This window comes from Cyclopterus lumpus, chromosome 23 (genome assembly GCF_009769545.1).
Source record: "Cyclopterus lumpus isolate fCycLum1 chromosome 23, fCycLum1.pri, whole genome shotgun sequence".
NCBI lineage: Eukaryota > Metazoa > Chordata > Actinopteri > Perciformes > Cyclopteridae > Cyclopterus > Cyclopterus lumpus.
Window position 1 is genome coordinate 4,227,501 of NC_046988.1, and position 27,570 is coordinate 4,255,070.

The window sequence follows — 27,570 nt, forward strand, 5'->3', positions numbered from 1 at the left end:
CAGACAGAACAGGCTTCTGGCAAACACATGAGGCCCATTGACGAGCACATGTTGGACTACATTATGATGTTTAAAGCATTAAAAACATCTGCAGATGTTACCTCCCCACATAAAGGTATGTTCGGCCTCTCTGGGTTTAGACTCCAGTAGCCTATCCACACTGAAATGATTGTGCAGTTGCACACGAAGGGTATTGCCTTTCGATCATCGACTGTGAAGTGGACATAGTCCGCGTGATGTCACCCTCTGGTTTATGGACTATGGTTCGGCTTTTTGTCCGTAGCCATCTTGTTTTTGTCTGTAGCCATCTTGTTTTTTTAGTCCATAGCCATCTTGTTTTTGTCTGTAGTAATCTTGTTTTTGTCTGTAGCCATCTTGTTTTTTTTGTCCATAGCCATCTTGTTTTTTGTCCGTGGCCATCTTGTTTTTGTCCATAGCCATCTTGTTTTTGTCCGTAGCCATCTTGTTTTTGTCCGTAGCCATCTTGTTTTTGTCCGTAGCCATCTTGTTTTTGTCCGTAACCATCTTGTTTTTTTCCGTAGCAACTTGTTTTTGTCCGTAGCCATCTTGTTTTTGTCCGTAGCCATCTTGTTTTTGTCCGTAACCATCTTGTTTTTTTCCGTAGCAACTTGTTTTTGTCCGTAGCCATCTTGTTTACATCCTATTACAGAGACTGGATCAGTCGATTGGCATTTCAGGTACCGCACTAAGTTGGTTCAAATCCTATTTATCAGATCGATCTCAATTTATATTTGTAAACGATGAAGCCTCAATGACCACCAACGTTAATCACGGAGTTCCACAAGGTTCTGTGCTTGGACCAATTTTATTTACCTTATATATGCTTCCTTTGAGCAACATTATCAGGAAACACTCCATAAACTTTCATTGTTATGCAGATGATACTCAATTATATCTATCGATCAAACCAGAGGAGACCAACCAGCTCGCTAAAATTCAAGAATGTCTTAAAGACATAAAAACATGGATGACCTGCAACTTCCTGATGTTAAACTCAGACAAAACTGAAGTTATTTTACTGGGCCCTGAACACCTCAGAGATCAATTATCTGGTGATGTGGTTTCTGTAGATGGCATTTCCCTGGCATCCAACACCACTGTAAAGAATCTCTAGTTATCTTTGACCGAGACTTGTCCTTTAACTCTGCATTTTTTCATCTACGTAACATTTCAAAAATCAGGCACATCTTGTCTCAAAAAGATGCAGAAAAGCTGGTTCACGTGTTTCTTACTTCCAGAATAGATTACTGCAACTCCTTATTATCAGGCTGCCCTAATAAGTCTCTTAAATCCCTCCAGTTGATCCAGAATGCTGCAGCTCGTGTACTCACAAAAACTAAGAAAAGAGATCACATTACTCCTGTATTAGCTGCTCTGCACTAGCTCCCTGTAAAGTCAAGAATCACATTTAAAATTCTTCTCCTCACCTACAAAGCCTTGATTGGTGATGCACCATCATATCTTAAGGAGCTTGTAGTACCATATTGCCCCATTAGAGAGCTGCACTCACTAAATGCGGGGCTACTTGTGGTTCCTAGAGTCCTAAAAAGTAGGATGGGAGAAAAGGCCTTCAGTTATCAAGCTCCTCTTTTATGGAACCAGCTTCCACTTTCAGTCTGGGAGGCAGACACAGTCACCTCATTTAAGAATAGACTTAAGACTTTCCTCTTTAATAGTGCTTATAGTTAGGGCTGAATCAGGTTTGCCCTGGTCCAGCCCCTTGATATGCTGCTATAGGCTTATAGGCTGCTGGGGGATGTTTTAGGATACACTGAGCACCTATCTCCTCTTCTCTCTCTCCTTATGGATGAATTTACATCTCTCCATTGCACCTTATTAACTCTGCTTCCTCCCCGGAGTCGTTGTGACTTCACGTCTCATAGGGTCCATTGGACCTGGAGGTGTCTGATGCCTGGTGAGCCGGCCTCCCACCTTGGCCCTGCTGATGCCCCGCCCCCCCTCCTCTCTACCTCCTTCTGTTTCATGGATTGGAGTTCCATTCATACATTGTCATATTCATGTAATGTGTTTATGTAACTTTGTAAATGCTGTTCATTCTGTACACATGACATCTATTGCTTCTGTCCATCCGGGGAGAGGGATCCTCCTCTGTTGCTCTCCTGAAGGTTTCTTCCCTTTTTTCCCTGTCAAAGGTTATTTTTGGGGAGTTTTTCCTGATTCGATGTGAGGTCAAAGGTCAGGGATGTCATATGTGTACAGATTGTAAAGCCCTCTGAGGCAAATTTGTAATTTGTGATATTGGGCTATACAAAATAAATTGAATTGAATTGAATTGAACGTAGCCACGCCCTCAAGCTTACCCTGCTTTATGGTCTGTTTGACTCTAAAATAATTTACGAAATGAACACCATGATGTATTGAAGACTTGGAACCAGAGATTGAGACCATACACTTTTCCCATGTTTATTGAGGTATTCATCATGTGAGAAGTAGGGTCATTTTCTCATAGACTTCTATACAATCAGACTTCTTCATGAGACCAGAAGATGTGCCCCCTGCTGGCCATCTGACATAATTCAAGTTGAAGGAAATTCCACATCAAACCCAAAAGTTTTTCTTTTCAGAGCATCTGATTTAGTGATTGCTGTCGGGTCATAGAGAATAAAAATATATATTATAAAAAAAATGTTTTGTAGGAAGATTACCAACCCTGGCTTTAAAATTGGTGCATTATTATCAGAGGTCGGCTTGGTGGAGCTTCCTGTGGTCAGAGTCATCAAACTTCCTCTGCTTTTCCCTCCGACTCAGTGGGAGCTTCTCCTCCTGACTTTACTACACACACACACATTGAAGGCTCTTTAAAAATGATTCATCCTTCTGACAAAAACACACACACACACACACACACACCAAAGCACTGAAATGAAAATTGTGAGATGAAAAAGTATTTTAAATCCCTTTGACACTTTGCACAATAACATGCACACAGTCTAACACAGACACACACAGACACACACACACGCACACACATACACACACGTGCAGCAGGATTGAATTTGAGTTAAATCAAATTTGCACATCATTTTCACACATATACATACACACACACACACTCACACTATTTCAAACACTGCTTGTTGACTTTGGCTGTCAAACTGTAAGTGTGATCAGAGTCACTGATCTCTCCGTCTCTTGAACGGATTTCTCCCGGCAGGCTTTCTTCCCCTCCTCCCTCCTCTCTCCTCCGCAGAGACATGTTGTTTTGTTCTTTACTGAGCAGCATATATATATATATATATATAAATGGATCATCTGAAACGGCGAGATAACGCAGGAAACAAGAGGGATGCTGGGGAGCGGAGTGGTGACGTGATGTTTCCCCGTTCGCTGGCAGCTGGTGAGCTCCAAAACAAACCAAACTGCCCTGAGCATCGTCTTACAGAAGCACACTTACCTGAAGACACATTTCACTTTGACGGGAAAAGGCTTTGGGGTCAAATTACATTATTAAAAACATTAGGAACATGTTTGTATTCCTTGTTATTTTTAACCGACTTCCGAGGTGATGATGATGATGATGAAACTGCATCTTAGCTTTGAATGAAGGCTTCTCTCTCTCTCTCTCTCTCTCGTCCTGCATCCTTCTCCATCCAAACCCGCCTCTCGCTCTGTCGAGCTCTCCTGTGATTCTGCTTTCCTTGCTGTGGTCCCGTGATGAGGCGGCCACTCGCCTCCCTCCAGAGCTCTTGGTCTTCCAGACTGAATTGGGGGAATTTTTTTCCAGCAACGTCCTGCTGTTTTCGGAACATTGCTGCCCACGCAAACACATTCCAGTCACTTGATGGACCCGAAGTACATCTCTTTCTCTCCCCAAATACGACACATATACACACACACACACACACACAGCGTCTCCTCTGAACTTAACCTCTCTTTACACTCTCTGCGTGATGCTGTAGGGCTTAGCCGACCCTCCGAGTGTGTGTGGATATTTGTGTTTTGGTCCTCTGGTGACCCAGGTGTTCATAGTCTCCCTCAAAACATTGACACTTTCACACCGATGTTCATCCAGGTATCAATTTAATATGCAGGAAAACATTCGACACAACAAAAATACCCACGTACAAGCCAACGCTTCCGACTTTAAACAGCTCAAATGAAGCAAATGATAAATGCACCTTCTCATCACCCCCACCACCCCCGTATTCTCATTCTCAGACTGATGTCGTGTCACAGAAGCAGTCTGACATCGTTCAAATGAAACAGAATATTTCCTGCCATTGCTTCGCCAGGCCGCGGTGACATGGAAGGCATCTTTGAGTTCAGTTTGGTTGTTTTTGGATTCAAAAAGCTGGATAACCTAACAGACTCAAATACTTAAAGCTGCTGGAAATAATATGTTCTCATCAGCAATGGGTTTCTTATAGTGAGTATTATCACAAAAATGCCCGTCATCCTCTTTTAGCTTCTTTCAGCTCATTGTTTTTGTTTGTTTACTGGCCTACAACCTCAACGTTTCCATTAAATTCAACCGTATCAACGTTAGTTTCCAGCGTTGCCGAGCGCCTCCTCCTACCTGGATGTCCTTTGACCCCAATGTGGAACATTTTCTGTTGAGGGGACCACTGTTCAAATGTGTTCAAACCCATTGGCCCTTTAACAACATTCCTAGTCCGTAATTTGGCCATCGGCCACAGTCGGGCTTGTTGGAGCAAAAACCAAACACATCCTATGTGATCGCGGCCTGAGACGAGTGCAGAGAGGCAAGTGGAATCAGTCGATACATGTTTGATACAGGTGATTCTGATAATATAGCAAGCAGGGATACACAAGACAGAAGGCGTGGAAGACGATGTCAGTTATTACTTAATAAAAGTGTGTTTACTCATATGTGACAGTTGCTATTTCTTTGCCCCTTACATGGAGACCGCCCAGCAGTCTCTCGCTCTCCACGGACAGTTTTCAGTCCAGGTGGGTGACGGTTTTGGGGGGCGGGGCCAGAGGGGGGTGGGGTTGCGTTAAAGTTGCATCCTCTTGCGTATCGTCGTGCTGACGTAGCGCCCGGGCGGCGGCTCCTCCTGCGTTATGGCGTTGAGGTGATGCCCCGCCCTCCGGCCCGCGGCCTCCAGCCTCTCCTGCAGCTCGCGTGCCTCCTGCTCGGCCTTGCGCGCGGCCTTGCGCGCGTTCCCCAGGGAGCGCTTCACCTTGCGCACGCGCTCCTTCAGCTGCCGGTTCCTCCTCTCCGCCGCGGCCAGCCGCTCCTGCATCTTGCGGCCCCGCTCCTCCTCCTCGAACAGCGCGGCCTGCACGGAGGAGCACAGCAGCTGGGGAGAGGGGGGGGGGGGGGGGGGGGGGGGGGGGGTGTAGTTAATAACACGCACAGGAAAGAGACAAACCAAACGGTTGTAAAGCACCAGGTGTCAGCTCGTCAGCTGCTCGTGTGGTGCGGGAGCACTAGCGATGGGATTTTCCCAGCAGCCTCTCTGAGAAAAAAAAGAAGAAATGTCTCCCTTTGATGTCCACTGTGCTGTTATTAATCGTTCTCCTCTGCGAAGCCCCGACACACTTAGAAGGAGGGAGGGTGGGGAAACCAAGTGGGGGTCCTGACCCTCGTCATACATTCACCCACACAGCAGCACGGCGTGTCCGTGTAACATGAATGTATCGCCCCCTGTGCACGATGAGAGGGGTCACATGCTTTGATGTTTCAGGGGGGCCCTAATGTTCCATCTCCTTGGTAGACCAGAGCTGACCTCAACCAGCAGGGTTTACATGGGGGGTGTCGGGGTGTTCCCGTGGCTGCACTAATGCTGCGTTCACATCAAAAGCGGTGCGAATTTATCAATGCACAGACGCGATTGACGCGAGTAGAGCGAAGCGAAAAATTTGCGTCATTCACCAAAGTTGAAAGATTAGGAAAATATGGGGCAGGACGGATAGCATTTAAGAATGTAATTAATAAAGGCATTTATTTTGACATGCAACCAATGTGTCCAGGTGCAATTGACCCTTCGCTAATTCCCGCCCCTCGAACGCGCACTGGCCAGTAGCGCGGCGTCTGACAACTATCCGTCTCAGCTCCATAGGCTCTCATGCAATGGTTTTACAGCTTGTATTCATTTTCCGGCTGGTTTAATGGATGTGGAGCTCGTCATGGTTACTCGTGATCTAGAGATTCTACGACAATACGTTTCCACTTAAATAAAGCCTCTGGAGCTAACGTTAGCTGAATACGTTAGCACATCATTAATTACTTGCAGACTCTTCTGTGTGCTTCTCTCTGAAAGCGCTTTTTTAATTTATGAAAATATATGTTATTTATTCATCGAGTGATATTTGTGGCTCCATGGTTTCTCTGACAGCTTGATCGAGTAAGTAGCGGGGGCGGGGCTTAACAAAAGGTCCATTAGAACCCGGGCCATTGCAATAACACGGCCATGCGCCTTTTAGACCACAAGGTCAAGAAGACGCTCCGAAGTCTGCACACTAACTAACTTCCATTCATCTCTTATTGCAGTGGAACCAAAACCCTTTTTTAGGGGGTATAATTTGGATATACTGACCCTTCAAGGGAAGGCTCTTTCTTCCCATTCATCCAGAAGTTAAATGCCGATTACGTAAAAATGTTACATTCTTTTTACAGTTTGAACCCTTTCTCGTCCTCGTAGGAAGCCTCTCAGTGGGGTTCCCCCAACACAAACACACACACGCACACACACACACACCACCTGTCAAAATATCCGGGTAAAACCTGCTTGCTGTTTAGCATCATCTGTCTAAACAGTATTTAGGGGACACATGCATGTACAAAATGTTCTCAAATTCAAGTGAGCAAACAGACCACAGAAAGACTTTTGTCTCCTTCATCTACGGCTGCACATGTTAAAACATTACAATGCATTAAAAGCTGCATTATTTTAACACTGACAATGGTATAAAAAGAGGGAGTCGCTCATTGTGATAAAACCACAGGTAATTATCACCCAACTTTGCCCTTTTTCCAATGAAGACGTTTAGCTTCTTTCAGCTCCGTGTTTTGGATTCAAGGCCAATCGGAGCAGACTGTGCATTTTCAGTAGGAGGGGCTTAAAGAGACAGACGCTAAAACAGAGTTTCAGACAGGGTGAATACAGGTATATTCAGACACAAGGTATGATAAATATATTGTGTTTTTTTTAACATTAAATCATATAAACATGTTCTAAGTAGAAACCAAAAATACACGTATGAACCTGAAAGTGTGCATGATATGTCCCCTTTAATGTCCGCCTGTCTTCGTTAGGTTGAGGAAAAGAGCGTGGTTGACCTTAACTGGACTGACTAACGACTCACGTGACTCGCGGCTCATGTGATCCACGTGACTAACAGGCCTCGCCACTCTCGGCACAAAAATGCCAATGCGTACTTTGAGTTTCGCTTTTGATTCCCCCGACCACCACCGTGTTCAGGTGAACCCGTGAACTGCCTCAGGTCAAGCCACAAGCCACTTGGTGACATCACTGTGCCCTCTTCTTACATACAGTCTAACTAAATGACAAGGTTGGCAGTTTGACCCCCCGGTTCCCCCATTGCTCCTACATGCCAAATATTATGTCTATACCTGATTATTATAATACATTCACCAGATAAAGAGGGAAATGTTTGTAAGCCAGAGAGAGGGTTAAAGGTATTGGGAGACGTGCCTTTATGTGTATCTGTCTTTGTGTGTCTGCAGACTTTTGATTCCTCTCTCTAACTTTATATGGGACTCAGCATGAGCCCCCCCCCCCCCCCTCCCCTCCTTGTCTTTAGAGCTTCACTATTGACGTCAAATGGGACAAGCCGGGATTTCTCCTCTTCTCTTGAGGTTTTGTTCTGCTCTGGTTTGTGTGTGTGTGTGTGTGTGTGGGGAGACGGGTGATTACAGAGACAAAAAGACAGAAAGAGAGTGAGAGATGAAGAGATACGAGGAACAAAAGGGGGACAGAGAGAGGAAGGAAAACAGAGAGGAGTTAGAGAAAGTGGGAGCTCCAACTCCGAAGCGAAACAGGCCGACTGTGCTGTCGACCTTTTATCCCTCTAAGCGTCCACATTAACCGTTAATGAGACTCAGAAACTGTCGTTAAAGGTGTTTACATGACTGTTACAACTGGAATATTCCCTCGCCGTGGCTATAATCAAATCATTAGAGCGCATGTAAACATGGAAATGTGCTGACTAAGAAGTATTTGGGGAATTCAACTCTATCCTGCTGTGGCTAAAGGATAAAGGGCCCAAAAAGAAAATCTGAAAAAAGAGGGGATATCTCTCAGAAAGAAAAAATAAATAAATCTGTGTCAAATAGGTGAAGGGTGGTCTCAGAGGAGTGTCGTGGTGAGCGCTGCTGATAAGAGGAGGCTTTAATAAAAGATAATTGAGGGTTCCGGCAGAAAAGTGGATCCTTCTGGAGGGGCGTCTGGTTCCCACGAGGCTGAAACCAGAAGCAAGAAACCTCCCAGCTTCCATCTTCGGGGTGGTTGTGTGTCTAAAGTCAAAGCACTGACAGAGAGGTGCAGCTTTGAAGATCCTTTGGAGATGGATGGATAGATAGCGGAAATTGGATCGTGTTGCTTTTAATTTAGTTTGAATTACACTTCAGCAACACAGAAGGAGAGAGAGAGAGACGTTTTTTATTTGCTGACACAAAAGACAGGCAAACACGGACGAGCGAGAGACAGGAAGAGGGAAACGGAGGTCCTTTCATCTCATCACCTTCCATAAATTCCCAAAGGAAAAAACACCTGTTTCGTTCCGCCTTGTTTGAAAGTCGCAGCGTTTACATGCGAGCGCTTGTCCTCTAAATGAGCCATGTCTTTAACCCCTGCCTCGCTGACCTTTGCCCTCACAGCTCAGAGCCTGCGGGTCAAACCCGAAGAGGAAGACGCCACACCAGTGCGGGTCTCCTGGTTTAGTTCTGCAGGCTGGGATGTTGCTAACAAAATGCCATAAAACCATTTGGAATGAAGCACGTCCGTGTTACATTAACCATGTTGGTAGGTTACGTTTCAACATGTTCTGTCACAAGTTACACAAATAGCATATGTACTGATTACTGAATTACTATAATGATGTGTGATGTTAAATCAGAATTATTATTTTGAGTATTTTGGTTCCAGTTAAGTCAATAAGAGCAAGTCAAGACTCAAGTCTATGGGGACATGTGGAGACAAGGTCAAGGCCTCAGACTAGGTCTCTAAACGCTGATTTAACTGACACTATTTTCTTTTGTTTTGACACAATGATCCTTCAAAGCACAGGCCTGCAAAACCTGTCTGACCAATCTCCTTCATATGTTATTGTTCCAGTGATTTTACCAGTTCAAAACTTGAGACGTGAAAGGAAATGTCAGTTTTCAACTCGTCAATTCAAGCCTTGAGGGAGTCCGCTCTAAACAAAGTCAAATCTCCAGTCCAAGTCATTTTTTTTCAGCCATGATTTTTGTGACTGAACTCTAACCCGAGTCTCGAGTCCACAGCTCACAAACACCGGCAGGGAATTACAAGTCCCCGTAAGGCCACCATGCCACCGAATGAATAGCTCTTCAACATTGAAATGGATGCACTAATACCCTTTAGAAACCAGGCCTGAGACGTGTAGCTCCATCTCCGGCGTGTCCAGAGTATGACCTTCTCAGCTCCTTCAGAGGGCGTTTGATAATAAATGCTGCAGACTTTTCCTCCTCTGTTGACAGGGTCCAGCTTATCTCTGGTCTCGGGTCAGCAAACATTGCATCATACTGACATAAATCGAAGCTGAAAACTGCCACACTTTTAAACTGCTGGCTGTCAGAGATGTGGATCTCTGCTATTTGACCTTTGACCTCTGGGCAGCCAGTACCCTGCCTGCCTGAGGAGCCAGGCGTATAATTAACTCTTCTGTGCATGTGAGTGAGGGTTCTTGTTTTTTTTGGCTTTCTTTTTATTCTTCTGAAGATCAGAACAGTAAGATGACATGTGTGTGTGTGTGTGTATGTGTGTAGCTCTTAACTGTAGTTAAGCTGTGTTTCTACTGATCCTCACCACATTCCTGTCAGCAGCACCACAACTCAACTCAGGATTAAGTGTCCACACACACACACACACACACACACACACACACACACACACACACACACACACACACACACACATTTGCGTCCACTGTAAACACCAAAAAAGCTGACCTGACTGAGTAAGGGGACATTATCTTATTATGTACACGGAGATAGCAGTCCTTTGTGTTTTCAAGGAAGCAGCCAGTATTACTATGGCAACCACCTATCCAGATATGAGGGGTACAACTCAATCCTGGTTTGAGACCTTCAGGGGGGAAAAGTTGCATGACACCGCTGCACTATGTGATGCCCTACCCTGCTGTCCTCCTGGGTGTCCCACTCCGGGCTGAAGGTGTGGAAAGGCTGACTCCCTTGGGTGCAGTTGGAGAACTGGAAGAGGCTGGAGAACATACGCCGGTTGTCAGACGTGTCGGCGAAGATGGCGTCCTGGAAGTTGACCCCATGGGGGAGGATGTTGTAGTTGTCATCCATCCTGCAGAGGAGATTGGACAGGGAACCTGTGAGGAGGGCGCTGAAGCTGCTGCGGGGACCATTGAGGCTAACAGTGGCTACGGTTAGGCCGGAGCATTTCATTGGTCAGAATAATTTCATAATTAATGAGCCTTTTTGCTTTGCAGGTCAAATCTTCCTCTGCAAAACACCTCGCAACAACAGCTATCACATGAAGGATAAAGAGCTCAACATTTTAAGTCTCACTTAATGGAAATACTTAGCCTCATGGCATCCCACACATTTATATTTAAACACTGAATAGTCCTGTTTATACAGCTGACTGTAGATCAGTCTGCACCAAAACAAACTGACAAAAGACAAGAACACAGAGTATTCGTTTAAAGTTGCTATTTAGCTAAATGCACTTCAGGTCTGGCGAAGAGTTTTATGGGATGCAATCTAGTTTTAGTGACAACAATAAACCGTTGAGACTGTAGAAAGTGCAGTTAGTGTTTAGAGTCAAAATGTTTGTTAGAACTATACTTGGATGACTGAGTCCAGGCTGTGCACTTCACCTGAGGAAGAAGAAGTAGGAGTAGTTCTCCATCACAGTGTGGGACTGGCAGGACAGGTACCCCAGTCCGGTCAGGTTGAGCCTTGATCCAGTGGGCACCTCCAGCATGCTGCCCCAGGCCTGATCGCACAGCAACTCCACCTCCGCAGAGTACAGCAGCCCTTCCTCCGCGCCCTCGTACCCATAGCCGAACCCGACCGGCAGTGAGTTGTACAGGCTGCCCGGCCCGCCGCCCAGGGGCTCCCGGTGGATCGCCAGGACCCGGGCGTACACGATGATCTCCGCCAGCTCCGCCCGGCAGCCCTCGCTTAGCGGCCGCCACTCGGAAGGGAGCTGGCACCCGTGCGTAAAAGTGTCCAGATGCGCAAAAACGCCGAGCGCTGCGAGGAGGAGGGCCGTGGACGACATCCCGAAGAGCCCGAGAAGAGGTGCACGCTTCTGGTAGTTAAACCCCGTGGCGATGCCTCACTGAAGAAAACTGTGCTTTTACTACTTGATACAAATTGTTTTCTGCTGGAGGTCGGTCTCTTCAAGCATGCAATTTATTAAAAGTTGCGTTGAAAGAACTGCACATCTGGTTGGTGACCTAGAGGCTTGATGATGCTCTACTTCACCAACAAAAAACTGTAAAAGCATGCACGTAACTTGTTGCACAAAGTTCAACCACAATGCTGTTGTCCATTAACTAAACGTGCACAAACTCACATCTTCTCACCTCCAGACTCTTGGAGAGAACTCAACAGTCAAATCAATTTGCAGAAACTTAAAGCCCTCCAACCTGCCGCTGTGATCCGAGTGCTTCCACCTCATCTGTCCGCAGTGGGAGCCACAGGCTTCACCAGAGCGCATAAGGTGCTGCGTTCAAGGACTGATAAGACGCTCCGACATTTGGTGATTCCATGCGAACTGGTTGGTGGACTATCTACTCGGAAAATATTAATATGGTTTCCAAACATCTTTCAAATGTCTTTAACATTGTAAACCAACATTGTACATCCATAACTATTTATTTGTTTTTTTTAAATCCTAATAAAAAAATTAAACATATTGTAAAAGTATTCTGGCAAATCTTTAAAATGTTTTGATCACCAACTTCTTCACCAGTCATCAACAGCTGTTAGGTGCAATTCTTAATGATTATAGTTTCCAGTTTTACGAAAGCGCACTTGAAAGCAACCAGTGAAGTGGTTCCAAGTGGCTTACTGTTGGAGAGCATGTCGAGGAGAAGGTCTTCCTTGTGACGAGGAACACAGTGGAGCATATCAGGATGATGATAATGGCATTCATCCCTGGTATCCCTGCACATGTATTATGCAGTGTAATAGGGTACGACATCTCTACAGAAACCATGGTATGTCAGAGTAGGTTCTGTGTGGATCTCCCAGCTGCTCCTGTATTAGTTTTCTCCATAAAACAGCGGATGGCCCCAAAATGCACATCACGATACATAATAATTAGGACCTCATTGAGGATAACACTTTTCAAACACAGCCAGTGGTGGGAGTTTCTTTTTCCAGCTCTGTGTTTATGCTTAGAAAACACCGCCATCTAATGGACACTGCCATGAACAGCATGCATATATATATATTTTATTTTTATATAATATATTATTTAAACAATTTGAATGAATGCTGTGATATTTTATATTTGACAAAAGCAAATAAAAATAAATAACGGGATGTTTATTAGTTTAGCATTAATATAGAAAGGGATCTTCTGGTGTTTTCGTCAAACACTATTTCCAGGTATTACATCAGGATTAATTATATAAAGGGATCTTGTTTTCAAAGCGCAAGGTGACTCCTGGATGGTCTCCGCCCTCCGCTGTCAGTCTCTCGCCGAGGTCTAAAACATGCGGATGGGGTCTGTTTATAAACGCAGCTGTCGTTTATACCGAGAGCGATCCGCCGGTCCGTTACGTCACTTCGAGGAAGTCCGGGCTGCGTCGCACGAGCGACAGTTTCGTTTAACGTGAACAGGAAAATAAGTCAAACGAGCTTTCAAAATAAGAGCGTAAACGTGACGATAAGTGACACAGTTGGCCATAAAGTTCGAGCATAGATTAGCAATACTGATATATTATTAAATAAAGGACATGAGTAAACAAATGATAACTATTTTCCATGTTAATGTTTCTATTGTCCCCGTTCATGTGTATTATCTGACTGTTAGCCCTTATACATTACATTAATGGCCAAACAAAACTTCAAACGCAATCTTTAAAGGAAAAAACCCAGATATTGTCAAAGTGTGGTTTTACTTTGAAAAACCCTCACCGGAAAAAACTTTGTTTCCGTACGTGACTTGACGTCGCAAACCCAGAAGCAGCGCAACAAGGTTGCTCAACACATTTCGCCGCCTCTCCGAGTGTGTCCGTGTGTTTCTGCCGCAAAGAGCCGGACTGCGTTTACTTTCGGAGTTGACAGCAGGTGAGAGAAACACATGCGGCTTCTTAAACGTGTTGTCGTGACGCAGTTCGTCTTGGTGGTGTGCGCATCCGCGTCGCGCAAGTTGCTCGTAACTTTTCAGTGTTGAACCAGGAGTCGCGCACCTGAGAGGCCCACATTGAAGAAAGCGAAAGCAAAGGTGTGTGTGTGTGTGTGTGTGTGTGTGTGTGTGTGTGTGTGTGTGTGTGTGTGTGTGTGTGTGTGTGTGTGTGTGTGTGTGTGTGTGTGTGTGTGTGTGTGTGTGTGTGTGTGTGTGTGTGTGTGTGTGTGTGTGTGTGTGTGTGTGTGTGTGTGTGTGTGTGTGTGTGTGTGTGTGTGTGTGACCATGTGACCTAATGATAAACACAGAGTCATCGTCATGTGCTCTGTTGACGTGAACTCACTTAAGTTAATAAGTAATAATAAAATAAACTCGGGTAGAATGAAATGGTGCTCAATAATAATTAATTGTAATCCATATTTTGAGTCTATGTTTTTAATTCTGCGTGTGATGGAGTGACAGTCCAGTTGTACCTGTGGATATGAGCTTGCCCAGACTACATGATCTCTCCCATTGAATCAAGGAAACATTGTATCTCAGCAAAGAGGTTCCCTCTCAGCTTCATGGCGTCCGGAGGCCCCGTCATGAACGGCGACATCTCTCGCTCTGCCGGTCAGTCGTGCCCGCTGGAGGAAACCCTGCAGCAGATGCACATCCTCATCCAGGAGAACCGAGAACTGAAAGGTGAGCGGGACCCAGACGTTTTCTCATGCGAGCATTCCACAACAAAGTGTTCTTAACGCTCTTATCGGGTCTCGAAGTGCCCCGGGGTCAAAGGTCAGGGGTTCCCGACCGCTCCTCTAAGGGTGGTGTTTCAGAGTCGTAGCGTGATAGACTCAAATTACTTTGCCGTCGCGATTTGCATTCATTAAAAATCCTTTCGCTCTGTCTGTCGCCGACCTCAGAGGCCCTGCGTCAGACCAACATGACGATGAAGGAGCGCTTCGAGGATCTGTCGGCGTGGCGGGAGAAGCAGCGGCAGGAGCGCGACTTCCTGGAGAGCAGGCTGGAGGAGGCTCGGGGCCGCATGGAAGAGCTGACCCTCCAAAACCAGGAGCTGAGCACGAGGAGGGACGGAAGGACCGGGGCAGCTCCGGCAGAATTGCTGGTGAGAATGTAACCCGTTTTTTATTCATGGGACCAAAGCTGCTCCAATGTTCCTATGATAAACTTGTTTTAATTAATTTTTCATAAATTATATTTATGATAGTGGGCCCCGGGATGGGATCCCGGTCTGGGCGGTCCTTCTGTGTGGAGTTTGCATGTTCTCCCACAGTCCAAAGACATGGAGGTTAATTGGACTCTAAATTGCCCGTCGGTGTGAATGTGAGCGTGTGTCTCTATATGAGCCCTGAGATGGACTGGCGACCTCTCCAGGGTGAACTCGCCTTCGTCCAATGTCAGCTGGGATCGGCTCTAGCGGCCTTAAAAAGGATAATGGAATATTTATGATATCATTATTTAATTTATTCAGGAGACTTTGTTCGGCTCTTTTTACATTTAAGCGTCTGTCAAATTGTAATCTCCGTGCCACGTGGTTTCTAGGCGGCGTCATCCAATCAGAACAGAGCAGAGCTGGACGCCCTGTGCGCCCAGATTGCTCGCCTGCAGGCAGAGAAGAACGACCTGGTGAGCATGAACTCCGAGCTGCAGCTGAAGGCGGACCAGGACTCGCACGACGACTCCTTCATTGAAATCATCAGGGTCTCGGTGAGGAGACACACACACACACACACAGTCGCACACATGCCTCCAATATATATTCAGTGTGTCTTCTTATTACCATGGAAAGGCCTCATCTAACAAAAGAAAGAACAGCCTCCCGCTCTGCGATATATAACCGGGTGTGTTCTTCCTTTCAGGATGAAGGCGTGAACGGTGTGTGTGGTTTGGAGCGCAGCCGACGTCCGGACCTGAGCATGGCGGCGTCCCGACTGGAAAGCGAGGAGATGACCGTCAGCCAGCTCCTCCAGTCCCTGAGGAACGAGACGCAGCGGGCCGAGCGGCTGCAGGCCGAGCTTCAGTTCTCTGCTGCCAGGTAAGAGGAGATGACCCGCTCTCATCGCGCCAGTTGAAGCTGAGTTTACAGCATCGGGAGAGTCAGAATGTTTGTGGTTCCTTGCACTTTTATTTCCTGTAAACTGGACCGAACTGGGAGGAAATTACATGATTCTGGTTGGTTTTTTTAAGCGCAATGTTTTCACAAAGTTCTTTTTGTTTTTTTTAATCTAATTTCTAATCTCACCTCTTGACATGTGTCCAATAGGATAAGAGAGCTGGAGGAGAGGAAGACGGGCGTGGAGAAAGCAACCCAGACCCCCGAGGCCGAGACCAAGGAGGATTCTGGGAAGGAGGAAAAGGTGTTCATAGTGAAACGGCATTTTATCTTATTGAACCAAAGATGTCATCTCAGATCGGTAGTATCATTGTGATGTGCGTTTTCTGCAGCGTGACCACATTTAACCTCATCTTGAAGTCTCCTCTCTGTGTGTGTTGATGATCTATGACTTAACAATTGCCATAACTGGTCCACTGATCTTTGCTGCGTTTAGTTTTTCGCATTTTCATAATGTCCGTGCTTCATTGTGCCGACGTTCCTCAGGCAGCGTCCGAGGTGGAGAATCTGAAGTCTCAGACGATGACGCTGTTCAAGGAGCTGCAGCAGGCCCAGAGCAAGCTGGACGAAGCTGAAGGCATGAAGAAGAACCTGCAGGACAGGTTAGGCAGCCGGTTAACCAACGTGCTTAAAACCAATAACGGGGAAATCCAGAGCAAAGGTTTTCTTCTTCAGTGGTCGTCCCCGTGCTTTATCCCGACCTGTACGTGTGTATATGGCTTTTGTCTCGGGTGTCTAGATGCCGGGAGGTGGAGCAGGACGTGGTCACTCTGAAGGCTCAGCTGGTGGAGAAGCAGGCTGTTCAGACGGAGAACGACCGGCTGAAGCTGCAGGTGGACAGCATGCAGGCTCAGAGCCTGATTGAGCAGAGGAAGAACGGGGAGGAGAGGTCAGAGACGACACAGATATATATATATATATATATATATATATATATATATATATATATATATATATATATATATATATATATATATATATATAATCGTCATTTCCCTCAGAGTCTATTCCCCAGTGGTGATTATCCTATGTTTGGAGTCACGGGTAACACCTTTCCTTCCTTCCTTCCTTCCTTCCTTCCTTCCTTCCTTCCTTCCTTCCTTCCTTCCTCCCTCACAGGAACAACCTGGCCCAACTGAAGGATGCCTACACCAAGCTGTATGAAGACTACAATGAGCTCATGGAGGAGAAGAAGAAGAGAGAGGTCAGTTCGTGCCGCACGACGAAGACCTTTTTAGCGGCATGAGAGAAATGGGAGCCAGGCGTGTTTGACCTTTTGCCCTCTGGCCTCCCAGTCTGTGCTGGTGCAGAAGGCGGTGGTGGACGAGCTGCAGGACCGGCTGAGTGTCGCCGAAGAGGCCCTGGCTGTGAAACAGAACCACATCGACAACATGAAGCAGGAGATCTTCAGCAAGGAGGAGGAGCTGCAGACGATATCCGTGTTCCAGGCTCAGGTCAGCGCGGGCGTATGATGTCATTCTGTTGAGTAAACCAGAGCGCCGCCGCACCCGAAGCATCAGACGTCCCCATGACAACACAGTTCTTTTCTTTGCTGTGCCGCAGGCGGAGGTCTACTCCTCTGACTTCTACGCAGAGCGAGCAGCGAGGGAGAAACTCCACGAAGAGAGGGAGCGTCTGGCTGCTCAGCTGGAGTACGTGAAGAAGCAGAACAGCCAGCTGCAGGAGGAGTTGGACTCGCTGGGCAGGTACGGCATCGAACGGGAGACACCTGGAATAAATACTAAATAAAATACAGCACAATAGGTCCTTTAAGTTCTCGTCTGGTTCCCTTGAACGGCTGTAAGCCTGAGTCGTCACTCGTTCTTTGGACAGTTTTGGTGATGTCATCCTGTGTCGTTAGTGCCACGTGGACATAGCTAACGATCAATCTTCTAATGAATATGTACATCTATGTTGCGTGGACGACCTGCTGGGAAGCGCTCTGACGTCCCTCTCGTTCGTTGTTTCCCTCCTGCAGGCATTCGCTGAACGAGATGCAGAAGAGACATGTGTCACTGGGAGGGAATCCACACGGAGCCGGCGCCAGTCTGGTCGGAAGAGGTACGTGTGCTTTTCTTTGGTTAGTTTCTTTTGCATCCCACGTTTTTACCTGATAGTCTTAAAGAGACAGTTCACCCCAAAATCCAAACTACATATTTCTTATCTTACCTGTCGGGCTATTTATCAATCAAGACTGTTTTTCTAACTCTCAGGTACCAACTGGCAGCATCAGGGTAATATTCCCGAACACGCCTGTCCCAAGTGCAATGAGATCCTGCCGGACCTGGACTCCCTTCAGATCCACATCATGGACTGCATCAACTAAACTCCCTTTAGTTGCCTTTAGCACCTTTTTAATCCGAGTCTTCCTCTCCTTCTACCCGCCTCTCTTCTCAACACAGTTCCACGTTGAACCCAGTAGCATTCACTTTACACTATTTACACTTTTCTCTGAAAGGAATTACTCTCTAGTTTGTTAAATTTGAGAATTCCTTCGTAAGATTTGAATCCAAACAAAATATTGTCGGACTCATCTTGCAGGTTGTCAGGAACTTTGATAAGATTATAGTTTGGCGAATGTGTGCATGACCGGCAGAACATGCCAAATGAATGGCATGTATATGTATATTTATACATTTATGTTCTTTTTGAATTCCTTTTAAAATTCCCTTTAAATATTAAAATTTAATTTGATCTATATTCTTTGGTTGGAAAGATCTTTTCGCTCATGACTTGGTTGTTGGCGTACGCACCATGTAGGCACTTTAATATGATTATATATATTATTCAGAAGATACCTGTTAATTAGAATGTAATATATTTAACTTGTTTATTAATCCGTCTCTGGAAGCACCAGCCTTTATACGTCCATGTGCCGGAGGCTCCAACACCACACGCAGTCATATGGAGATTATTTCGGATTTCGGATTCCATGTTGTACTTCTGTGAATGAAAATAAAATATGCAAATTTCTGTCTGCTTTTGGTCATTCGAACCGCACTGGACTTGAGTTTGATATCTAATGATACAATGAACTGTAATTGAACTTAATTACGGTGATATTTAAAATCTTAGAAAGACCTTGCACATGACATCCTGCCTTGAATCAAATTAAATACTATCATATACATATATATATATATATATATATATAAAATCATCAACTGTAAAAATGTGCTCGCTGACCTTTTGATGGGGTGATGGTTTATTAGCCTGCATGGGACATAAGAAGGGGGCCAAACTGGATCACATGTTTTCTGGGACATTATGAGTTCAGTCTTCCAACTACAAAAAGCAGTTTTTAGCCCCATGATTTTACTCGACTGCCAGTTTGAGGTACTGCTGGTTCCTCAAAGCGGTCTAGAACCGGGCCTGACGGGACCTGGTCACACAGACCAGCTCGCGCACTCCCCTTCTACTCAAAGGATGCAGTCATTGTTTGGCTTGCTCCACTCAGAAGATCCACTAGAGGGCGTTAAAGACCCGTAAACGTCTGTGAGTTAATGGTATGAAAATCTCAAAAAAAAAAAAAATTTAAGTAAATATGGTTATTGTAAAATAAAAAGATGCTATTCTAATTGATGTATTTAAATGTTACACTGCGTTGCAGTTTCAACATTCAAAGAAAGGTATTAATAAGCATTTTATAACATTAATGTTATTGCATGACATGGCACTCGTTATTATCGTCTCTTATCAAGTGACTGAAGCCGACAAGCGAATTAATTATAGTATTTTCTGTGTTCTGTGGTCTCAAACAATTCCTTGAGAAGTACATGCAATACTAGGATGTATGAATATGAATGCAGCTGGAACACGGATCATCTCAGTCGCTCGACTGCAGCAGCTTCATTAAATGTGTTCTTCTCTTTCCTGAGTGACAGGGTTCACAGTGAGTATGCCGTCTCGTCTCCTCGTCTCGTCTCCTCGTCTCGTCTCCTCGTCTCGTCTCCTCGTCTCGTCTGGACTCCTCTTCTCTCTCTGAAAGACACATTGCAGATGAGGGTGATAACAGATGCTGCAGACACTTGTATTAAGACGTCGCTACTTCCCCATGAACACTACAGATGGTCTGTCAAAGTCTACTCACCCATTGGTTAACTAAGGCTGCAAGTGACCTCCACCACACTATGAATATATCTTTAACTTTGTGCTGACTGGACTAATTGAAGAATGTACACTGAGCTGAAGGGGTCTTTAGTCTCCTTCCCTGTTAATAACACACGTGTGTCAGGTGACTTCAGTACCTTCACTTCTCTCCCGTCTCCTTGTTGAAGCACTGAAGAACTGAGCCCAGAACCTAACTGGAGATCTTATCCTCATTCATGACTTCATGCACCATTAATGCACATTACTGACCTTTTGCCTTCTCTCCTCACAGGTTCACATGGATCGTGGTTATATCTGGAGCCCGGTCCTGCTGACACCTACTGCTACTATTGTTACTATTGTTACTATTAGTTGCATCGCTATTAATATTAGTTGTAGTTTGTAGTTGTAACTTTTTCATAATGACTCCTCTCATTATGTGAGGTCCCAGAAAAGAGGACGTCGTATGTTTACGCATTGTAGAGCCCTCTTAGGGAAATTAGTAATTTAAGATTTTGGGCTGGATGGACTCCACACACTAATTCCTTTTTCTCGACAAAATATAACTAACAAAACAAAGTACATTTGTTTAAACTACTACTACTAGCTATTTTTCTCACTGAACTTTAATACCTGCAAATTCCAACTATTCTTTCAACCGGTCAAAGCTGTCTCTTTAGAGAAATCCAAATATTTGAGATGACCTGAATGTCACAAACATGTGAGAGAAGTCTTTAACGGACAGCAGAGGGAGGATATTCTGTTGCGTCCTGCGGTCGTGACCGTGTGTTTAAGCACCACCTTCCTACAGGGAAGTCTTGCTTCACATCTCTGTGGAAGCCTTAAAGGAGCAGCGCGTGTCTTCACTTCAGTGTCCAGTGAGCACTGAACAAGAGAAGCTGGGAGGAGATGTAGAGCTACTCTAAAGTATGTGTGGAACCACTGAAACAGGATCCCTCTCACCTATCAAAGTAAATAATCCAACAATATTACACACGTGCAATTGTGAAAAACAATGTATTATACAGAACACTTTTTTATACAGAGAGTTTCAGTGAGCTCCTTTTCTAGTGACATGGACAAAGTGTCTCAGTGACCACAATCAGCATGTGGGCTGTAGAACAGAGACACCGCCTGAAGACACGTGCTGTTTGTCCAAGTTTAGTAGTCCAGTGCGCAGATGAGGGCGACTCCCCGTTTGATCCAGTGTTTCTGGCTGTGATCTGTAGGCAGTTCCACCGCCATCACGTAGTTGGTGGAATGACCGGTTGTGGATAACGTCCCTACAAAAGCACACAGAGCAGTTCGGCGACATGAGAGCGTTTCAATTGTTTGTATTTTCCTTCTTACGTCACGTCACTGGGTTAAGTGTTTCTGAGCCGTCTGCCACACAAGGTGTCGGGCTCCACTCAAACTCAGATACTGTGTGTACTAACCGGCACGTGTCAGGGTCTTGTAGATGGGGCAGATGTAGACCCCAGAGGTTGGAGCTTTGCGATTGGGTTTGGGGATCAGCCAGATGACGGACATTTCTGTGTGCAGCTCCTTGGGCCTGGACTCCATGAGTTGACCTGCTTGGTTGTCCCAGCAAGCCCCTTCCAGGAATAGACCTTGGATGTAGCACCCTGCGTTTGGTTTCTCTGTTATCTCTGACGCTGACTTTACTAATACCTGAGGTAGAAGGGATGACAAGAGGAGTGAGGAAGAGACTGGGTGACAGCCAGTACAAACCATTAGCAGCAAATCTTCAAAGCAATGCAAACACAAATTGACCCTATATGTCGATATTTATACAAAGTCAATTTAGCCTGGTAAATATGTCGCGCTACACCTCAGAACCTCTAAGTTTTTTAGCCAGTGAGGCTCAAACAGTCCGCTTAATGTCTGACCTCAAAGTCAAATCCAATTGTGTCGATGGAGGTGCCGGAGCGACGGGCGTAATTCTGGAGGGTTCCTGTGAGAAAAGCCTGGGGGAAGAAGAAGCCGCTAATCCAGAAAACAGGTGGAATGCCATCATGGATCCATCTCTGGAGGAAACTGATCCTCTGCAGCAGGTCTGACACCCAGGAGGCCAGAGGCTTTAGGGACGGGTATGCCTGGAGGGAGAGAGAGACGGGTTGCCACTCAAAGAGCTGTGTATTCTTAGAAAAGACAGAAATGTCTCCAAAAGTTCATCGATATCCTGTAGACTGAGCTCGTCTCATTAGTAGAGACGAAAAAAGGATGGGTGTCACAGTACGAGTTGAGTTCAGGGCCCACACTACCGGCACTTTTCAGTTATTCATTACCTCTACAATCCTCTATGTATGCGTCTGTGTAAGTTGACTTAGTGTGTGTGAGTCAAGGCTTCTCTCTGAAGTGAGCCAACCCGCTCAATGCATATCAAATATGAGAAGGTAACACACAAACACAGCATTTGGTCACCTGTGTTTTCTTCAACGTGTTATGCTACATAATGTTTTACGGTGGTTGTAACATCTGACCAATGGACAAGAGAACCAGAAGATTAATAGAATATAGGTGTGTGTGTGTGTGTGTGTGTGTGTGTGTGTGCCTGTGTCTTGCATTGGCTTTCCACATGTCAGGCACCACATTGTTGAACAGGCTGTTGGCCATAAGCTCCAGTTGTGATGACATCACCACTAAACCCTTCAGAGCCTTCACGATGTCACTGAGACTCTGAGAGATGACTTCCAGCAGCGTGTTGTATCTGAGAGAAAAACACATTCAAAGGCCAGTTACTAAAGTACAAATGATTTAAAGGGGCAGTACTACTCATTTATGTTTCCTATTATTTGCCAATGACAAGAGCATTGTGCAGACACATACATAACAACTACATGTCATACAGGGAAGTAACAATGTAAGATAAACGTTTCTTAGGTGAAATAATGTCCCAATCGGTTCTTGCAGCCTAATATAACTTCAATATGTTTACTGCTAACATACCTGTTAGTTTTATTTGACAATCTAAATAATTTGTAATTTGTAAATTATTAATAAGCCAAACATTCCCTGGTTTCACAACACTTAAAGGGAAACACAGTGTAAAAGGAAGGATAATATATTTGCGAGTAGCTGAGAGCATCGTTGACCAATAACTCAGCAACTATAATTCAGGCTTCCAGCTCGAGAGTTGTTCATATCACAAGCTACAGCAACTTACACATAAAGCAGTTACCATTACAATATCATTACCGAGCCATATCATGATTACAGTGTTACTTTTGAAGGGTACAATTTCAGCTACTAGACTGGAATAGAGATATTACATTACTGTTGGTTGCACATTTAATTACTGTTCTTTACCTCAAAAGTGAAACTATTTTACATTGCGGAAGAATCACAGAACCATTATGGACCCTGAGATGCAAATGTTGTGAAAGATGCTTTCAGTGCAGCATTAATAGTCGTTTGTTTCTCTGACCTCAAACATTTACCGTACGACTATGTTCATATGAAGGAGACCTGAAGGCTTGTGAAGCCTCACGTTACCTGATGACCTCCTGGATGAGCACTGTGTTCATGGACTCTTCATAGAGGAACGGGTACTTTTCCATCACCTCCTGAACACTGAAAGGCTGAGGAATCTTTTCAACGATGCCCGCCACGATCTCCTCCACTCTCTACGGGACAGGAAGAGACACATCACCAGCCGTAGTCCAGGCATCCAGAAACACACTCATTATGTCAACATGTGTGACGGGCTGCTACACAATGCTCAGTTAAGAATCTTAGGGCTGGGAAACCTGATGTGTTCTGTCCCGCCCCTCTCAATCCGTATTGAATGAACAAACTATGACATGATACAAGTAGCACTAACTACATTCAAAGAAGACAAAATCAAATCAATGGATATCTGTACCTCCTCCAGGGTTTTGCCCCCAGCGGATACAGCTCGGGGCTGGAGGCGGACAACGGCTCCCAGCAGGGCGAAGGTCTCATTCTGGGCAAAGCTGATGTTGGCGTTGTCATGGAGACCAAAGATCTCCGGTGTATCGTTGATGGGCAAACCACGAATGAATGCCAAGTAACCCTAGAGTCAGAATGTACTATAGTTGATCATTTCCTCTCATTTTGATGTTAACACTGAATATAATACACAACCAGCACATTTCATCAGGGTAAAGAATGATCTCCCTTTTTAGTGTTATGGTGTGTAATTACAAAGATAGCCTCGTGCTTCATAGATGATTGTCTGGCAATTTATCACCTGAAGACTCACTGATTGGTAAACTGAACAGAGAGCAGCAACGTGATGCCCCGACCTTTGTGTTTTTGGAGCATACCAACCGATGCAGACCAAGGTCAAGTCTACTGCGATACTCCTATCACACTCTTTTGAATGCTCCTCCGTTCATCTCACCTTGAGGTCCAGATTGGTGTCGATCTGCCGGTAGACTCCAGATGAAGAGTAGACATGGTCTTCCTTAAGTACAGCGGGACAGTAGAAATCCTCCAGCACATTGAGCAGACACCGTCTGTCCCAGTCATCTGTGATGCGGCCGCCATAATTAATCTCCCCTGCAGTATATTTTAGCACCTGGACAGGTGGAGGACAAAAAGGCTCAAACACACACTCATTCTCTGGCTGAGACAATGTGAGTGCCTCACTGCAGGGCAAGGCACATGTCACAGTAGCAACTGACTGGGAGCAATGACTGGGAGCTCTGGACTTGCATGGTAAGTCCAGAGCAAAAAGACAACATCGTCAGCGTAATTGGAGGCTGTTGAATATTGACAGAAGCCTCCTCTCCTCCCACCTTGTACGGGACGTCCTGGTACTCGTCCAGGAACATTTTCAATTGGCTGATGCAGATGTTCAGGTCTCCGTCTGTGAACCCGTAGGCAATGTTGAAGCCCAGTGGGCCAAACTTCCTTCGTTCCAGAGCAATACCATGGAAGAGACACAGGGACAGGAGCAGAGGCTTGAGGAGGGCGGTCTGGAGAGGAGAGCAGAGGGAAGGAAGAAGTTGGAGATACTACCAGGTACTGGAGGTTCTCAAAAACCCAACTGATCTAAAAGGCAGGGTTTCTAATCAAATGTATGAAGTGATACATATAATAAGCTGGGACAGACTCAGATGGTGACAGAAGACGAGCAGACCTTGGTGGAAGAGGAGATGAAATCATTGGTGAGCCTTAGGTACGTTTTCTGAAGATTGGCCTTGATTCCCTTGGGAGGCTCAATGGTCATCTTTGACCCATTTTGGAGAATGGACACCGGGAACTTGTTGCTGGGAAGACTTGTGAGCCACAGACGGAAGTCCTTGTGCACCTGTTTGGGGTGTTGTGGGACATGTGGTGCCCGTGGGCAGTACAGGAAGTATTACCACTGGCAAAGTAATCAAAGGCCTGTCGAACATACATTACTCCAATAGTGTGACCTTTTTGAGCATATGATCTGACCTTTTCTGGGTTGATGTTTTCAATCAGTCTCTCCAGGGAGGGCATCCAGCTGGGCGCCAGGTGACAGTTCTGGAAAAAGACCCACTGACCTTCCTCCAAGGCAGAGTGCAACAGCATCTCAGCCCACGGGCCCTAATCAATGAGCAACAGCAGAAGAAAAGGCAGATGTGAACAGCCGTGCCGAAAACAGCTCAACGCAAGGCTTAAATTCATCCACGCTTCCTAGAAAGATGTTCCGTATTTAAAGAGCGGGTAACGGAGTCATAACATTATCTCCCTTCAGCCAGTTTGACATTCTAGGAGTCTTTCACAAAGGCTCAGCAGCTCGAAACTAAGGCCAGTATTCTAACTGACATAATTGAAAGTAATGTGGTAAACACACGCTAGCACCTATTGAGCAGTTCAGATTTGTGGAGGATGAGTCTGCAGTTATCAGAAAACCCACACAAGAGATGTTTATGGTTATTCTTTAAGCTTAATTATGGCGTCCTGGAATCTATCATCTGTCAAAGTAGTGTTGTACATTGTCCTGGCCTGTGGTCATGAATAGAGAAGATAATCTTATCAATCTTCTTAACAAATGAACAAAAGAGAAAGTTGTTCTGTGAGAAAGTGTTGGACGGTGCCTTTCGCCAGGGTCACAGAGAGTGTCCGAAAGAGAGAGTGAGAGATGATTCCCAGGCTAGAGGCAACGACTCTGACCTGGCCCTGGCCCAGAGAGATGGCCCTCATCTTCTTGGAGAACTGCATGACATCAGCAAACTTGTAGAGGTCAGCAGCAGGGTCGGTACCAGGGGACAGGACAAAGATGAGGGGAGTGGAGGGGGACGACTCCGCGAAGACCACGGACAGGTCTGACGTCTGAGGAAAGATGGAGAGAGAGAGCCGGCCCAAACAAACGGAACCATTGTTGCCATGTTAATAAGCCACTGTCACAGAGATAAGACGGTAAGAAGGCAAGAGGCAGGAGAGTGACGCTACCTGAGGCTCAACGAAGCGTTGTCCCAGCTGAGCTGAGACAAAGTCCTGCAGGCCTTGAACAAGACAGTCCGCCCTCAGACAGCGCAGGACCAGCAGCTTCTGGAATGAGTCCAGCTTGGTGTCCCACTCTCCAGGGAGAGGCTCCCTGGAGGCCAACAAACACACACACATGCACACCGTGTTAGATACCGACAGCTTCTGCACGGTTCAAATGAAGGAAACAAGGGCGTATTTGTCAGCATTGTGGTTGTCTGAGCGTGCCTGTGAGGCTGGTTGCTGTCAAAGATTCTCTTGAAACCCTGCAGATGTTCGGTGAAGCTCTCTGCCAGGTTGTTGAAGTGGTCCAGAGCGCTGAGGCCCAGCATGTCCTGCCAGGCGCGCTCCGACAGCCAACTCACTGCCGGGTTGGTCATCTCTCGGACAGGCATCCCTCCAGAAAGGAGGTAGCGCCAGTCCGTCTGCCACGAAGAGACGACACAGATTCATTTAATGTACCTGGAATAAATACATTTCTGTATTTGTACAAGTTCCTCCAGGAAATTAAAGAGGGGACGGAGACCGGTTTCTCACCATATCAATTTTGTTCTCATTCATCATGATGCGAGCGCAGAGGAGAAAGGCGAACATGAGTTTGTTCTTCTCAAACAAGCTGCGGGACACATTGCTGTACAGGCTGAAGGTGAAAAACTCATTGATGTTGGCGATTCTCTTCTCCACTGTGTCTGTGAAGAAACATGTGAAGAAAGAAATACAATAATCAGCGGACGCAGAGAAATGTCCCTTCATCTCGTTTCAACGCTATGGAATTTCTCTCTACCTGCTTTCTCAGAATTGGCAATGCCAGCCATGAAGATGCCAAGGAACCACTCCAGTGAGTACTGGTACATGGGGTCAACATTGGACAGGTCCGATACACAGAAGAAGAGGATCTGAGTGCGCACTGCCACCGGCACATACTCCAGACGGGTGGCGTCAATGTCCTGCTCCGTCTTCTCCGCCACCATCACTTTGGCCTATCAGTAAAACCAGCATGCGTTAAAGCTAACAACAGTAGAAAATGGCCACAGTATCATAAAAACCCATTCCAAGGGAGGCCATATATGATATTAGAGGTATTTTACCTTGATTTCTCCAGCTTTAATCTTGGAAGCCCCCAACACTTGGATGAGCTCCTCATTGTCCACAGGGTTTCCCTCTGTGTGGCTGAGTCGGAACAGGATCTCATCTTCAATTTCTTTCAGCTCCTGTTTCATCTTGGCGTTGCTGATGATCAGCTGGTTCTTAGCCTCCTCCAGGTCTGGACGTTCTTCAGCCACCACCTGGCCCAGCAACTGGTCCTCCAGACCACTGGAAATGCACATTTACACAAACACAGATGGTAAGACCAAGATTTAACTGTTAGAATAAAGTTCATACCCTCAGTTTGAT

At 45.7% G+C, this 27,570-nt stretch overlaps 3 protein-coding genes across 7 annotated transcripts in view; 1 reads left to right on the top strand and 2 right to left on the bottom strand.

The window, feature by feature from the left end:
* Nucleotides 1-4,043: 4,043 nt before the first annotated feature.
* ccdc3a (coiled-coil domain containing 3a) lies at nucleotides 4,044-11,921 on the bottom strand. The gene is made up of 3 exons (XM_034526243.1): nucleotides 11,062-11,921; nucleotides 10,349-10,526; nucleotides 4,044-5,306 (listed from the first exon to the last, which is right to left on the bottom strand). The coding sequence occupies exons 1-3, from the start codon at nucleotides 11,466-11,468 to the stop codon at nucleotides 5,001-5,003; spliced, it is 891 nt and encodes a 296-aa protein (XP_034382134.1). The 5' UTR covers nucleotides 11,469-11,921; the 3' UTR covers nucleotides 4,044-5,000.
* A 1,434-nt stretch (nucleotides 11,922-13,355) lies between these two features.
* Nucleotides 13,356-18,636, top strand: optn (optineurin). 5 transcript variants are annotated; one of them, XM_034526676.1, is made up of 13 exons: nucleotides 13,356-13,489; nucleotides 14,071-14,231; nucleotides 14,453-14,655; nucleotides 15,093-15,257; nucleotides 15,410-15,585; nucleotides 15,814-15,907; nucleotides 16,150-16,265; nucleotides 16,403-16,552; nucleotides 16,783-16,867; nucleotides 16,959-17,117; nucleotides 17,227-17,369; nucleotides 17,642-17,724; nucleotides 17,877-18,636. In XM_034526676.1, the coding sequence occupies exons 2-13, from the start codon at nucleotides 14,111-14,113 to the stop codon at nucleotides 17,987-17,989; spliced, it is 1,608 nt and encodes a 535-aa protein (XP_034382567.1). In that variant the 5' UTR covers nucleotides 13,356-13,489; nucleotides 14,071-14,110; the 3' UTR covers nucleotides 17,990-18,636. The 5 variants fall into 5 exon arrangements, with proteins under 5 accessions (XP_034382567.1, XP_034382568.1, XP_034382569.1 ...); XM_034526677.1 differs by having other exon boundaries at nucleotides 14,088-14,231; XM_034526678.1 differs by having other exon boundaries at nucleotides 13,365-13,489; nucleotides 14,107-14,231.
* A 2,277-nt stretch (nucleotides 18,637-20,913) lies between these two features.
* dnah1 (dynein, axonemal, heavy chain 1) overlaps nucleotides 20,914-27,570 on the bottom strand; it is a 30,110-nt gene continuing 23,453 nt past the window's right edge. Inside the window, exons 64-79 of the mRNA XM_034526046.1 lie at nucleotides 27,264-27,489; nucleotides 26,960-27,155; nucleotides 26,713-26,864; nucleotides 26,404-26,600; nucleotides 26,143-26,287; nucleotides 25,864-26,022; nucleotides 25,162-25,293; nucleotides 24,860-25,030; nucleotides 24,516-24,695; nucleotides 24,119-24,295; nucleotides 23,618-23,788; nucleotides 23,248-23,378; nucleotides 22,318-22,462; nucleotides 21,642-21,848; nucleotides 21,189-21,423; nucleotides 20,914-21,035 (exon numbers count right to left, since the gene is read on the bottom strand). Coding sequence (XP_034381937.1) covers nucleotides 20,914-21,035; nucleotides 21,189-21,423; nucleotides 21,642-21,848; nucleotides 22,318-22,462; nucleotides 23,248-23,378; nucleotides 23,618-23,788; nucleotides 24,119-24,295; nucleotides 24,516-24,695; nucleotides 24,860-25,030; nucleotides 25,162-25,293; nucleotides 25,864-26,022; nucleotides 26,143-26,287; nucleotides 26,404-26,600; nucleotides 26,713-26,864; nucleotides 26,960-27,155; nucleotides 27,264-27,489 — 2,746 coding nt within the window. The remainder of the gene's footprint in view (nucleotides 21,036-21,188; nucleotides 21,424-21,641; nucleotides 21,849-22,317; nucleotides 22,463-23,247; nucleotides 23,379-23,617; nucleotides 23,789-24,118; nucleotides 24,296-24,515; nucleotides 24,696-24,859; nucleotides 25,031-25,161; nucleotides 25,294-25,863; nucleotides 26,023-26,142; nucleotides 26,288-26,403; nucleotides 26,601-26,712; nucleotides 26,865-26,959; nucleotides 27,156-27,263; nucleotides 27,490-27,570) is intronic.

Bases quoted from the DNA above. Each gene is read 5' to 3' on its own strand.
- ccdc3a (XM_034526243.1), bottom strand. From the start codon at position 11,468: ATGTCGTCCACGGCCCTCCTCCTCGCAGCGCTCGGCGTTTTTGCGCAT. The intron at 10,527-11,061 runs GTGAAGTGCACA...TCTCCTCTGCAG, and splicing joins TCCTACTTCTTCTTCCTCAG to GATGGATGACAACTACAACA. The intron at 5,307-10,348 runs GTAGGGCATCAC...CCCTCTCCCCAG, and splicing joins ACACCCAGGAGGACAGCAGG to CTGCTGTGCTCCTCCGTGCA.
- optn (XM_034526676.1), top strand. From the start codon at position 14,111: ATGGCGTCCGGAGGCCCCGTCATGAACGGCGACATCTCTCGCTCTGCC. The intron at 15,586-15,813 runs GTAAGAGGAGAT...TGTGTCCAATAG, and splicing joins CTTCAGTTCTCTGCTGCCAG to GATAAGAGAGCTGGAGGAGA. The intron at 17,725-17,876 runs GTACGTGTGCTT...TCTAACTCTCAG, and splicing joins CGCCAGTCTGGTCGGAAGAG to GTACCAACTGGCAGCATCAG.